At 47.5% G+C, this 15,226-nt stretch overlaps 1 protein-coding gene across 1 annotated transcript; it reads left to right on the top strand.

The window, feature by feature from the left end:
• The first annotated feature begins 2,001 nt into the window (after positions 1 to 2,001).
• Positions 2,002 to 12,426, top strand: GLT6D1 (glycosyltransferase 6 domain containing 1). The gene is made up of 4 exons (XM_008070666.1): positions 2,002 to 2,075; positions 5,890 to 5,937; positions 10,423 to 10,560; positions 11,757 to 12,426. The coding sequence occupies exons 1-4, from the start codon at positions 2,002 to 2,004 to the stop codon at positions 12,424 to 12,426; spliced, it is 930 nt and encodes a 309-aa protein (XP_008068857.1).
• Positions 12,427 to 15,226: the final 2,800 nt, after the last annotated feature.

Below are 15,226 nucleotides of genomic sequence, written 5' to 3'. Positions count from 1 at the left end.
ATGAAAATTCTTTTCTTGTTTGTCTTCAAGACCCAGTGTGTTTTGGACTCTTAAACCCATCTCTGTTCAGAGCAGCCATGTTTCATGAGTCCAGTGTCCATACATGGCCAGTGGCTACTGTCTAGTTATTGCAAAACTGAAGCATCTTGTTTGTTAAATGACCATTCAAACATGAAATATAGGGCCTGGTGTAGTGGCCTACACTTGTCATCCCAGTACTTTGGGAGGCAGAGGTGAGAGGATTGCCTGAGCCCAGGAGTTCAAGACAAGGGTGAGGAATTTGGCTAGACCTTGTTTTTTACCATAAATCAAAAAATTAGCCAGACCTGTAATCCCAGCTACTTGGAATGCTGAGGCAGAAGGATCACCTGAGCCCAGCAGGTTGAGGATATGGTGACCGTGAGTATGCCACTGCACTCCAGCCTGGAAGAGATTCCAACTAAAAAAACCCCCAAAAATGAAATACAGGAGACCTCTATGTCCCGTCTACACTTAACCTAGAGGCGTGCTTCCTATAGCCTCACAAACAGAAATCCTACATAAAACCCCAACACAAGCTTGGGCGTGGGCCAGAGCTAAAAACTCGCACTTCAGAGCTGATGCCTCTAACTTGGGCTTCAGTCCCTGTTTACAAGCATCTACCTTTGAGAGCTCCTTTAAATGTTTAGACTAGCGCAGTCTTGGAACAAATCATTCGTCTTACTGTCTCTGTGAGGGGAAAAAGAATAAAAAGTCAACTTTTGAGCCAGGCTCGGTGGCTCAGCCTGTAATCCCGTGCCTTTGGGAGGCTGAGGTGAGTGGATTGCCTGAGCCCGTGGGTTAGAGACCAGCCTGGGCAACTTGGCGAGACCTCATCTTCACAATAGATCAAAAATTAGCCGGGCGTGGTAGCTCGCGCCTGTAGTTCCAGCTACTCGGAAGGCTGAGGCGGAAGGATCGCTGGAGCCCAGCAGGTCGAGGCTGCAGTGGCCGGGAGTGGCCACTGCACTCCAGTCTGGGCAACAGAGTGAGACTCCATCTCAAAAAAAAAAAAAAATTCATCTTTTGGGCAAGAATACACTCTTCCAGTTCAGGAAGACTTCCTCATCAAGACTCAGTCTGTTGTCACAGCACTGCAGGAGATTTGTTGTTTCTTTTATGCAATCAAAGTAGACTTGGATAGGAACACAGGGAGGCCAGAGGGCATGCACACCCACCCACAAGCAGCAGGCAGCACTCAGAGACTCTGCATACACTTCAAGCAGAACAGACTTCTCTCTTGATGGCTAAGCCTTCTTTTTTTGGGGGGGGGTCAGAGTCTCACTCTGTCACCCAGGCTACAGTGCAGTGGCACAATCACAGCTCTAACACAGCCTCAACCTCCCTAGCTCAGGAGATCTTTCCACCTTAGCTTCCCAAGTAAGTGGGACTACAGGAGTGCACTACCACACCCAGATAATTTTTAAAATTTCTTATAGAGACAAGGTCTTGCTATGTTGCCCAGGCTGGTCTCCAACTCCTCGGCTCAAGCAATCTTTCCACCTTGGCTTCCTAAAGTGCTGGGATTACATGAGTGAGCCACTACACCGGGCCTAAAGGCTGAACATTCTAGAAGCAAACCCTTAGGTTAGTGTCCACATTAATCTATTGTTAGAAGGTGACATGATAGGCTGGGTTCGGTAACTCAGTCTGTAATCTTAACACTTTGGAGGCCGAGGCGAATGGATTGCCTGAGCCCAGTGGGTTTGAGACCAGCCCAGGCAACTTGGTGAGACCTCATCTCTATAATAAATAAAAAATTATCTGGGCATGGTAGCGTGCACCTGTAGTTCCGGCTACATGGAAGGCAGAGGCAGAAAGATCGCCAGAGCCCAGCAGGTAGATGCTGGGGTGGCCATGAATGTGCCACAGCACTCCAGCCTGGGCAACAGAGTAAGACTCCAACTCAAAAAAAAAAAAAAGGTGACATGATTTTTTTTATTGCTTAAAATCTACATTTTTCTCCCTTTCCCCTAGGGGAAGATGTATTCTAAAAGAAGAATGCTGTTGTTAATTTCATTTGTTTTATCACTGTTGTTGGTGGAGCGTTATTTCAGGTAAATATAAAATACCAGTGAATCATGACCTTTAACCTTTGGTAATTGTTAAGGGTGACCTAAACAGCTGAATTTTGTCCAAAGATATTAATAGCACTCTCCAAGTTGATCAGATGTTACCTCCTCTCTGTGGGACAAAGCAAAGTCTTTCATTTTTAAACATTCAGCAATTATTTGTGGCACACTCTCTAGATGCCTGGCTCTATTGTAGGTGCCAGGAACGCCACAGTACCAAAGTCCCTGCCCTCAGGGAACTTTCCATCCCAGGTGGAGAAGGTCCAATAAACAATATGGAATACAATGTCAGGGATGCCATATTTTATATAATAAGCATCGCAGAAAATAAAGCAAGCTGAGAATGCTGTTTTAGATAAATCAAACTATCTCGAAGTTCCATGTTTGCGTTTAAAGTAAACTAAAATCAACCTGCTATAGAAATGCATGTGTGCTGGAGGACAAATCCTTTCATCTGCTAAAATTCTCTCTCTAGAAAAGTCCTAATTCTTTTCTCCTCCTTTATGCCCCACGGTCTTCTTTATAAGAAAGGCAGTGCTTCTGCATGCTATTTGAAAATTAGTTGTGTCATGAGAGAGAATGTCATTGAAAATTAAGCCTTTGCACAGCACATATCTGATAAAGGACTTGTCCTCCAAATATGCAAAGAGTTCTTAAAATTTAACAATGTAGAAACAAACAACTACATTAAATAATTAAATTTGGGCAATTAGGCAATTAAAAATTGGGCAAAATAACTGAACAGAGGATCACTTGAGCCCAGGAGTTCGAGACCAGCCTGGGCAGCATAGTGAGACCCTGTCTCTACAGAAAATGAAAAAATTAGCTGGGCATGGTGGCACATATCTATAGTCCCAGCTACTGGGGAGGCTGAGGCAGGAGGATTGTCTCGCCTGAGCCCAGATGGTCAAGGCTGCAGTAAGCCATGATCATGCCACTGCACTTCAACCTGGGTGACAGAATGAGACCCCAACTCAAAAAAAAAAGTTGATATGAACCTTAGATGCATATCACTAAATGGAAGAAGGAAGTCTGAATGGCTGCAGGCTTTATTATTCTAATTATATGGCTTTCTGGAAAGGTAAAATCATAGAGGCAGTAAAAAATTAGTAGTTGCCAAGGCTGGGGTGGTGGGAGGTGGAGGAGAGGGTAAGTAGGTGAACTGGAATTTGGGGAGGGGCAGGGAAACTGTTTTGTATGATACTGTACAGTGAACAGGTGACACTAGGCGCTTTTCAAAATTCACAGGACTTTATAGCACAGAGGAAAGCTTAACGTATGCAAATTTTACAAAATCACCCAGGAAGTGGGAGAAATTCGGAAGGAAGGAAGGAAGGGAGGGAGGAAGGGAAAGAGGCAGAGAGGAGGGAGGGGGGAAGGAAGGAAGGACATTTAGGAAATAAACATACAAGACGCTCAGTCACATTTGAATTTCAGGGCTAACCAATGAATCAGTTTTAGCAGAAGTTATGCATCATGTGATATTTGAGACACACTAAAAGAGTATTCACTGCTTACAACTGTCCTGGGCTGTGTCTGACAAAACTCTTTCCAGAAAAATCATCTCTTTTGGCAAGAATCTGTTGCATAAACATATTCCACAGGCCAGGCACTGTGGCTCATGCCTCTAATCCCAGAACTTTGGGAGGCCGAGGCGGGAGGATCACTTGAGTCCAGGAGTTCGAGACTAGCCTGGACAACACAGTGAGACCTTGTCTCTACAAAAAAACGTTTAAAATTATCTGGGCATGGTGGTGTGAGCCTGTAGTCCTAGCTACTCAGAAGGCTGAGATGGGAGGATCACTTGAGTCTAGGAGGTTGAGGATGCAGTGAGCCATGATTGTGCCACTGCACTACAGGGTTGGAGCAAGACCCCGACTCAAATAAATAAATATTCCACAAACTGGGAGAAAACTTGGTGGGGTGGTTAGGTAGATACTAGTGGTAACAGAAGAAAGAGGGGCAGAAAACCAAAGACTGAAGTCTCTAAGGACAATGCCACCTGTATACGTGTAGTTTAGTTTGCACATAGTGTGGGTATGCATATGTGTGCGTGTGCATGGGTGTCTGTGTGTGTGCGTGTGGTGACCGTGAGGGCTTGGGGCTTGACCACAGAGAGGACAGGACTTGAGACGGCAGTGTTGGACCACAGGGCAGCCCTTGGATGGGGTTGCTTGGGAGAGGGCGTCTACCACCCAAACCTCTTGCAGACAGTGGGTTGGGGCACCCCCAGAAGGGGAAGCAGCTGAGGCGCCTGGGTGGAGGGGGACAAGAAGGGGAGCTTACCTGTCCTGCTCAAGGGTGTCATTGGACCCAAGAGCTCTGAGGGCGGCTGTGGCCTGGGCACTCTTAGGGCTACACAGGTGCAGCCATCAGGGCAGCTCTGAGGTCTGGGAGGCAGGATAGGCTGATGGTTACCCAGCTGATATGAAGGCACTTTGGTGTGACAAATTTAGCTTGGTGCCTGCGGTCTCCTGGCAACGGTCCCGGCCTGCTGTAAAGAAGTCGCCGAGGCCAGTCCCTGCAACAGCACACCCAACCCAGCCTGTCCCCACCTCACCTGGCACATGGGACCGGGGCTGGGCACGTGCTGGCGTTTAGGCCTCTCTGTCAAGAACTGTGTCTTCCTTAGGTTACGAGCACCTTCCTCTGCCAACATGCTCTCTATTCTGCACACGCCGCTGGGCCCAGAAGTGAACAAGACTAACACTCGAAAGAATGGTGACTTTTTACAAAGTCCTCCCTTTTCACGAATTCTGGCCTGGACAACTTGGGTCTGAACAGAGTCTGGCTCTGGGGAACTCAGGGGGGAAATAACTTGTCTATTATGTCAGAAAAGGACTCAGTCGTGAGGTAATTTCTCTTCCTGACAAAATATCCCAGGGTTATGAAAGGAAAGTTGCCTATTACGCTTGCTGGTAAAATAATTAACTCAAAAGCACAACACCACTCAGGTGTTGGAATGCCAAGAGGATTGAGGGCGTGCCTCCAGCCTCCTCCCAGCTTCTACTCAGTCTCCACATCAGCACGTAGCAAAGCCACCATGTATGAGAAATTAATTAAATCGATGCTTGTGTCTGAATATACATCCCTTAGCCAATCTGCTTATTTTCTTTTTCTTTTTTTTTTTTTAGTTGGGGGTCTCACTCTGTCGCCAGACTTGAGTGCAGTGGCACGATCATAGCTTGCCACAGCCTTGACCTCTGGGCTCAGACGATCCTCCCGCTTCAGCCTTCTGAGTAGCTGGGACCACAGGCATGCGTCATCACACCCAGCTAATTGTTAAAATTGTTGTGGAGAAGAGGTCTCCTTAGTTGCTCAGACTGGCCTCAAGCTCCTGGGCTCAAGCAGTCTTCCCACCTCAGCTTCTCAAAGTGCTGGGATTACAAGCCGTCGTGAGCCACTGTGCCTGGCTGATCTGTTCATTAAAATTAAAAAAAAAGAACAAATGAAATCTTCCTCCCAAGACCTTCCTCCCTTCTGCCTTTGCCATGATCTCCTTAACCACATCTCTTCCCTGGACCAACTCACGTCCTTCTCCACCTGCCTGGGATAGCTCTTCTCTGAGTGGCTTTCCCTGACCCTGAATTTGGGTTTCCATGCTAGTACCTGCCGTGTGGGACTGTCATTTTCTACCTGAGGCCGTCTTCCCTACTTCAGGCTTCCTGGAGACAGAAACCAGAGTGTGTCCATAGTTGCAGAACCAGAGCCAGGCAGGGCCTGCCCATACAAGGGGAATAATAATATGTATTGGGCAAACGGGTTCCTTGTAATAACCTGGTTTTTGCTTCACACCTAGGAGCCATCAGGTAGAAGAGCTTGAACTGTCAGACTGGTTTATGCCTCGGTAAGAACAAGAATGTCTTGACATGCACACAAAAATAATATATCTCAACTGGAAGGGAGAGGGTTTCCCCCAGCCCGTCACCAAATTGGGAGACAGACTAAAAAACAAAAAACAAAAAAACACCCCCCCAAAATGGTGCATGCATTCTTACGTGCTTAAACTTCAGTTACCTCCAAAGTACTCTGTTTCATGTAGCACGCCTATCAAGATGCTTTTGTCACTGCCCAAACGTTTTTGAACTCATCCATTTGGATGCCTTTGAGTGCTTCTGTCATTTTTTGTTTCATCTCTTCCACATTGGCAAACGTTTCCCTTTGAGGACTGTTTTCATCTGGAGAAACAAACAAACAAAAAGTCACTCAGGGTGAGATTGGGTGAATAGGGAGGTTGGGGAACGGGGGTCTGTAAGGTAAACGAAACCAGACCCGGCGAGACGGCAACAAAGGAGTCGAGAAAAATTTATTAGCGCAGTCCCAGGCGAGGTTCTCTGGTCCATATAGCTGTGGGCCGGAGAAGTCGTGCCCAGCAAGATGGGCGACAGGTTGATAAAGGGCACACTGAGAAAGCTGTGAGGGGGATTGGGGAGAGCGATCATTGGTTGGGACAGCTGTCACGTCTGCTGGCGACTGGCTGAACGGGGTCTCTAGAGTTGCTGTGACAGGTACTGGCTGGCTTTGCGGCTGGAGTCTTAGTTACTGTTATTCATTTTTGCTGGCTCACTTCAGCCCATTATTCTCCTGGTCCGGGTTGGAGCCATCTTGTTGAGGCCCGCCCCGCCCTCCAGTACCTCTGGCCTTACAGGGTCAACCATGAACACTCAGCGTGGTGTGGGCAGGTGCCCTCACAAATCACCCATCATGAAATGGGCAAACGCGTTGCAAGAATCTTCAAAAAGAAGTGCTGACACCAAAGTCTAGCAGAGTCACGAGTGGCATTTTCAAGCTGTTTTTATTTTTGTTTTGTTTTGTTTTTTGAGTTGGAGTCTCAAGTTGCAGAAAGCAGCCTCTCTCAACAACGCTAGCTGGCATACCTTTGTCAATGGGTTCCTGGAACACTTACCTGTGGGGGAAGCCTGTACTACAAAGGGCTTACCCTCCAGAAGATAATTCTGGATCTTTTGGGGTCCCACCTCGTATAGCTATCCTGGAAATATCCAAAATCAGAGTTTTTAGTTTCAAGGCTCTTAGGTACAAACCTGGGTCTATTTAGCAAGAATCATGCAATCGCTGGGCATTGTGGTTTACTCCTATAATCCTAGTACTTTGAGAGACCAAGAAGGAAGGATCGCCTGAGGCCAGGAGCTCTAGATCAGCCTGAGGGCAACACGGCAAGACCCCCATCTCTATAGAAACCCCCAAGTTACATTTAATAAATGTAAATTTAAATTAAAAAAATCAGGTGGCTGGGCTCGGCGACTCAGCCTGTAATCTCAGCACTTTGGGAGGCCGAGGCGAGTGGATTGCCTGAACCCATGGATTCGAGACTAGCCTGGGCAACTTGACGAGACCCTACAATAGATTTTTAAAAATTAGCTGGGTGTAGTAGCACGTGCCTGTAGTTCTGGCTACTTGGAAGGCTAAGGTGGAAGGATCACTGGAGCCCAGTAGGTTGAAGCTAGAGTGGCCCTGAATGTGCCACTGCATTCCAGCCTGGGCGACAGAGTGAGACTGACTCAAAAAAAACCACAACAGGCAATCACATTGGTCATGAGAAAGCTGACACACCCTACCTAGTTTATTCAGTGAAAGAAGCTCTTTAAAAACAGCTTGAGCAGGGCTTGGTGGCTCAGCCTGTAATCCTGCGCTTTGGGAGGCTGAGGTGAGTGGATTGCCTGAGCCTGTGGGTTCAAGACCCACCTGGGCAACTTGCTGAGACCTCATCTCTACAATAAATCAAAAAAATTATCCAGGCGTGGTAGCATGCGCCTGTAGTTCCAACTACTTGGAAGGCTGAGGTGGAAGGATTGCCGGAGCCCAGCAGGTCGTGCACTCCAGTCTGGGCGACAGAATGAGACTCCAACTCAAAAAACAAAACAAAACAAAAATAAAAACAGCTTGAAAATGCCACTCGTGACTCTGCTAGACTTTGGTGTCAGCACTTGGGGGAGCCTCGTCCTCTAACAGTTATGTCCTATTCCACTTTGTGGTTGAATGCCATAATTTATTTGGCCAATTCCCTATGGGCTTTGCGTTCTTTACGGTTGAGGGACTATTGTGAGTAAAGTTCTCGTAACTAACCTTACACATGTTTTTCACACTGATGTTGAGTTTGCATGTGGGATATATGTTTCCAACATGAAATCATCAGGTCAAAGAAAGTAGGCATTTAAATTAGCTAAATTTCCCTGTAATAATTGTGCCATTTCATTTTCTCACCTACAGTGCATAAAGTATGCTCCACTCGTTTATTCTTGGCCAAACCGCTAGTTAAAATATCTCCCTTCAATGCGCATTTTCATAATTGTTATTGTTCGAACGCCTTTTTGTATATTTACCATTCATTTGTATTTCACCTTTTGGTATTCTTTTTTCACATATATTTTGCATGGATCTCGGGTGCATGGAATTAGATGAATCATGATCCATGGTTCACGACAATCATTGTTTAATGCAAAACCCGCCCTTACTTTTCATGACTATTTACTTGCTTGCTTATTTATTATTTATATTTAGAGTTGTGGGGTACAGGAGAGGATTTACTACATAAGTAGGCTGCGTGCAGGTGACGTTTGGGCTTCTAGCTGGTCCTCTGTCCCCCGAGAGTGGACCTGGTATCCTTTGTGTTGTTATGTGCTCCTTCCCTCCTCCCTCCCTTCCGTCCCTAGCAGTGTCCAGCGACTGCTGATCCTACCCTTGTGCTCCTGTAACCAGTGATCAGGGCCCATTTATGAGTGAGAACATGCAGTGTTCAGTTCTTTGCTTCTGTGATAGTTCACTTCGTAATGGTCTCCACCTGCATCCAAGTTGCTGTAAAGACCTTGATTTTGTCTTCTTTTTTTTGTGAGTTGGAGTCTCACTCTGTCGCCCAGACTGGAGTGCAGTGGCCGTTCCCGGCCACCGCAGCCTCGACCTGCTGGGCTCGGCAATCCTTCCGCCTCAGCCTTCCGAGTAGCCGGAATTACAGGCACGCGCTACCACGTCCGGCTAATTTTTTTTTTTTTTTGATTTATTGTAGAGATGAGGTCTCGCCTGCCCAGGCGGATCTCGAACCCGCGGGCTCAGGCAATCCACTCACCTCAGCCTCCCAAAGGCGCGGGACTACAGGCTGAGCCACCGAGCCCGGCTGATTTTGTCTTCTTAATGGCTTGTAATACTCCATCATATATATGTACCCCATTTTCTTCATCCAGTCCACTTTCAATGGGCGTCTTGTGTGGTTCCGTGTTTTTACTAAACATGCGTGTGCAGGTATCTTTTTTGTTCTTTGAGAAATTGCCACATTGATTTGATAGAGACTGGACTGACTTACAGTCCCACCAACAATATAACGATGTCCCCTTCTCTCTGCAGCTGTGCCACACCTGTTATTTTTGACTTGTTAATAATTGCTTTTTGTTAATGAAATGAAACACCAACCTTCAGTACTTACCTCTAGCTTTCTGTCTTTCCCTGTACCCTTATTCCATCCCTGCCCCTGTTCTCCTACCCTCTGCTTCTGAAATACTCACCATCCTGAATCTTAGTGATTCGTCAAATGATCCTGGTTGGTCCTGCTCTTTCTTATCTTTGTATATAACTTGTATATCATATGCAACCTGTATATATATATTATATATATGTGAATATGTTACTTGTATTTAATATGTATCTCATCCATATGTATTCTGAAAAAGTCCATATGTATTCTGAAAAAGTCCATCTTTATTTTTATTTATTTTTTCCTCCTTTACTCTTTTTGGTTTAATTTTTTTTTTTTTTTTTTTGAGTCAGAGTCTCACTCCGTCACTCAGGCTGGAGTGCAGTGGCACGCTCATGGCCACCCCAGCGTCAACCTGCTGGGCTCCGGCAATCCTTCTGCCTCAGCCTTCCAAGTAACTGAAACTACAGGCATGTGCTACCACACCCGGCTAATTTTTTATTTATTGTAGAGACAAGGTCTCGCCAAGTTGCCTGGGCTGGTCTCGAACCCTCAGGCTCAGGCAACCCATTCGCCTCGGCCCCCTAAAGTGCTGGGATGACAAGCTGAGCCACAGAGCCCGGGCTTAAAAATTTCATTTTTAATTTTAGTGGGGTATATCTTTATAAAGAATATCACACTCATGTAATCTTCTGCGGACTTACTTTCCCCCTAAATCTTACACCGTTCCATTTCCCCATCAAGAACAGGGGTCATGACAGTGCTCACAGCACCAGGCATCATCCTCAGACACAGAGCAGGTGCCCAGCTGGCCCTAAGTACTAGTGATCATCACTTAGCACCTATTGTCTTAGGAAAGGCTGAGCTGTGAACTCCTCTTGTTGAACTTGTTTCTTGTTGGTTCCTCAGAAGACGCCCTGATGTTATAACTACAACTGATTGGCTTGCCCCAGTCATCTGGGAAGGGACTTTCAACAGACAGGTCCTGGAAGATCACTACAGAAGGAGGAATATCACCGTGGGCTTGGCCGTCTTGGTCTCTGGCAGGTAGGTCCTGCTCAACTTTGCCCTTTCTCACTTTGGAAGGATGGGTGAGCAATCGTGGACTGTCCACCTCCACAGAGCCAGCCGTGGCTGCCCGTGACCATGATTTCTGGCTGTCTTCTGCTGATGGCTGGGTCGCTAACCCACACAAGAGTCTCTGACTTACATCATTCAGTTCTCTCTTCCTTTCTTCACAAGTCATCCCGAAACCTGGGGGCTTTTCTCAGGCCCACAGGGGTCACATGTTCTCACTCACACACTGACAGTGAAAGTCATGGACCAACTTCTCCACCCTGACGTGTTGTGAGTGAGACAGAGCAGGAACAGTAATGGGTCTCTGTCAGACTTTAACCACTGGACTTGGCAGCTACACTCCAGCTGGACCCTTCCTACAGTTCACAGCCTTGAACAACCCGTTGAGATAAGCAATGTTCCACCATCAATCTTGCTTGGACCATAGCTCCCGCCCACCACTCTCCTGCACACGCACAAGCACCAGAGGGTTCCTGACTGTAACTCCTGCTGCATTATAATACTAACATCCCCATCTCAGGAGGGGTTTATCTGCCATTAAAAAAAAAATCATAACACACTGCAGCCTCGAACTCCTGGGCTCAGGCGACCCTTCAGCCTCAGCCTCTAGAGTAGCTGGGACTACAGGTACACACAGCCAAGTTTGGCTAATTTTTTGATTTTCCTGTAGAGATGAAGTCTCGCTATGTTGCCCAGGTTGGTCTTGAACTCCTGGCCTCAAGCAGTCCTTCTGCTTCAGCCTTCCAACGTGCTGGGATTACTGCACCCGGCCATTATCTGCTATTTTTTGTACATGCTACATGGGATGAAGTGTCTACACTATACTTACGTATTAGAAGCCCACCCCTTCTAACATGTTGGCATTCTTTTCCTTTGACATTGTTCTCTTTCCCCTATCTAAAAAAAGACCAGGACCACCCCCCGCACCCCGCATCACTGCCTGGGCGCTGGTCAGACGACTCTTTCCCCTGAGCTAGGTCTTTTGTGCACGCCCCCCAGTAAGATCTTGTCTGGGAGTCTGTTTTGGTTTGGTGCCAATTTCTACCACCTGAAAGCCCAAGAACCTGTGACTGGCCACACAGGGAACTTGGATGGCACCTGCGTCAGACGGCTCAATCTTCCTGACAGTGCCAAGAAAGCCAGTGTGTGTCTTGGTGTGTTCCCAGGTTTGCCCACAAGTCCCTGGGGCTGTTCTTGCGGTCCGCAAGCAAGTACTTCATGCCAGGCCACCGTGTCATCTTCTACATCCTGATGGACACCTTTGTCAGGCTGCCGGGCATAGCGCGGAGCCCTCTTCACACGTTCAGGGTGCTGAAGACGGGCATCGATTACACGTGGCATGACTTGCACCTGCTGCACATGAAAAACCTGGGAGCAAACATCGTGAGCTACATCCAGGATGAGGTGGACTTCCTCTTCTGCATGGCCGTGGACCAGGTCTTCCAGAACAGGTTCGGGGTGGAGACTCTGGCCCCCTCGGTGGCTCAGCTCCACTCCTGGTGGTATTTCAGGAACACCAAGAACTTCCCTTATGAAAGGCGGCGGAACTCTGCAGCCTTCATCCCGTTAGGGCAGGGTGACTTCTTCTACGACGGCTCCACCGTGGGCGGCACGCCCCATCAGGTCCTGAACTTCATCGATAAATATCTGCAAGGAGTCATTGACGACACCAGAAATGGACTCAACAGCACCTATGAAAGGCACCTCAACAAGTATTTTTTCCTCAACAAGCCGACCAAGCTCTTATCGCCAGAGTACAACTGGGACTCTGCCCTCAATCTGCCCATACAGATCCAATATGTTAAGGTAGCACGTCGCACGGAAAGGAATTCATGATTTTGCCACTAAACTCATGACTAATAAACAGATCACAGCTGTTTCTTATGAATGGAGGACACCTCCAAACTTCCCATTCTTTAAAGACATAAGTTGTGCACCCTTCCAAAGGAAACTTCTTCTTGCAATTTTGAGCCATCCAATTGGGGTAAGACAAGATTAAGAATAAAAGGATAATTACTTAAGGTTAACACACAGTCATGTTATTATCTATATTAGTGCAGATAACATGGAAATACTTTTGGTATAGGAAGAATTTTTTAAGTGGAGAAAGACTCTAGTTCTGAAAAATAAATATATTCACAAAATGGAAAAGGATTATGTGCAAAGGAAAAAATAAATATCAGACCACTCATCAGATGTGTATTGTGTTTTTCCATGTTGGGATACAGATACTTGGCTTGCGGTCATCACCCTCGTGTTGTCGCAACCTGTCCAACATGTGGCTTGCACAGATGAGCCAGAGGAATTCAACCAAATACATGTCTTACTTTTATTGTTACAAAGAGAGATATTCCGTTCCTTTTTAAAAAGCTGTAAGCATTTTATTTTATTATTTTATTTTTGAGTCAGGATCTCACTGGAGTGCAGTGGTATGATCACCCCTGCCAAGTCACTGCTGCCTTGACTTCCTGGGCTCCGGTGATCCTTTTGCCTCAGCCCCCTGAGTAGTGGGACCGCAGGCAGCACCACCAAGTCCGGGTAATTTTAAAATTTTTTGGAGAGATGAGGTCTTGCTATGTTGCCTGGGCTGGTCTCGAACTCTTGGGCTCAAGTGATCCTCCTGCCTCAGCCTCCAAAGTGCTGGGATTATGGGCATGAGCCATTGCATCCACCCCCGGGTGGTAAGTTTTTGTTTTCATTACAATACAATCTTAGTTCTTTTAATTTGAGTGTTATTAAATCTTTATGATGTTAAGAAATACACAGAAATGTCAATTTCTGACTATTTACTAAAGTAATTTTTTCATGCTCCAGAAGAATGCTTTTATTACCTTCATATAAATTCTGTAAAAGTCTTGTTAAACATATGAGCGTGTACTTCAAAAATATAGGTTTTTTCCCTTGTATTTTTCCCCTTCCTCCCTCCCTTCCTTCCTTCTTTCCTTCTTTCCTTTTTCTTCAACAGGGTCTTGCTCTGTTGCTCAGGTTGGAGTGCAGTGGTGTGATCATAGCTCACTGTAGCTTTGAACTCCTTGGCTCAGGCAGTCTTCCTGTCCCAGCCTTCCAACCAAGTAGGTGAGACTACAGGTGTGTACTACTACAATGAGCTGATTTTTTTTTTCTTGACACAGTGTCTCACTATGCTGCCCAGGCTAGTCTCAAACACCTACTCTCAAACTATCCTCCTGCCTCAGCCTCCCAAAGTGCTGGGACTACAGGTATGTGCCACCATGCCTGTCCACCCTTGGGTTTCTCTAACTGGGCTTGTAGATTACAGAGCATTGTAACGCTCCATGTATCTGTTCTGTAATGATGCTCATCACCAGCCTCGAGTTTAACCTCATTGTGTTTATTTCATATGGTTGGTCGTGGTGGAAAAGCCTTTGCCAAGGGTGTTTCTGGACCGGGCATCCGGCCACACCTGTCCCGGGTGTTTCCAGATGACGGGTATCAAGGCCTTGACCCAGTTTCCTTGGAGCCTGCCCTGCTGGCAGGTGGCCTTGACTCTGGGGGTGGACGTTGACCTGTCTCTGCTCACCTGTCACAGAGGTACGCCGGCCTGTGTTTACCTGGCAGCCCTGTCTGGCTCCTACTGGGGACCATGGTCTGGGGCCATGGTCACTTGGGACTGGAGACCTCAGTGGAGTTAGACTGCGTTTGCTCACAGACCTGGAGACTGCTTCTCTAGAGGGTCTCTTTAGAGGCAGTTCAGAGGGCAGAGGGAGCCGGGGCAGCCCACACAGGGTCTTGTTTCTGAATGACATGGGGGTGACCCCAGCAGCCCTCAGTGGGCACGTCAGAGGCGTCTGGGACGTGTTCTGCTCACGGAGAATGTTCTGGAGGAGTCAGGGGCTCAGGGGAGCATGCACCCCCTCCTGGCTGAGGATGCTGCTGGTTGGCTGGACCTGGTGGTCACAGAGAGGAGGGGCCTTCCCAGCAGGGAGGGGATGCCAGGGACAGGCTCTAGGTTTGAGAGGTTTCCAAGGGCATTTGGGCCAGGCCTCGGCCACAGGTGAAGGAGAAGGGGGAGGGAGGGAGGCCACAGGCAGCACAGAGGGAGGAGCTGGCCCAGGCAGGGGCCTGAGCTACGCTTGTGGCGGGGGACACTGGCCTGTGGAGAGGAAGAGGTGGTGATTCTAAGGCTTTGTGCATTCATTTTGCAATCCATTCATCCATCCACCCATCAGTCATTCAGCCCACAGTGGCCCTCTCTCTCTGGGGTCACCTTGCCTTGGGGTGTCTGGTCCTACTGTGGCCACTTGCTGCCGGGCCTTGTGCTCTGGGGGAAACCCATCACCTCCTGCCCCGAGGAATCCCTCTGCTTCACCCAATAGTCCATGTGTGACTCTTCCTCCAGGCAGCCCTCCCTCCTTTCCTCTCTTCTCAGAGATGCCCACCCTCTCCACCTTCTCCTGACCCTGTTCTAGGATTCCCCCCCCACAGTTCCCACAGCCCTGGTCTCTAACAAATCATGTAATAACAATGCTTGTTACAAGGAAACCTTCACAAAGGTTGGAGAACGTGTCTGTCTTGTTCTAAGTGCATCTCAAGCTTAGAAAAGGCCTGGCCTGTATGTTTGTTGATTGCCTGAGTGATGGTACAAGGGAGAGACTTAGCTCAGGAGGCAGGAGATCCG

The sequence above is a fragment of the Carlito syrichta genome, unplaced genomic scaffold (assembly GCF_000164805.1).
Source record: "Carlito syrichta isolate Samal-C Ts95f unplaced genomic scaffold, Tarsius_syrichta-2.0.1 Scaffold313900, whole genome shotgun sequence".
Classification (NCBI taxonomy): domain Eukaryota; kingdom Metazoa; phylum Chordata; class Mammalia; order Primates; family Tarsiidae; genus Carlito; species Carlito syrichta.
Note: the sequence above shows the minus strand (reverse complement) of the source record. Positions and strands in the feature narration are given on the sequence as shown.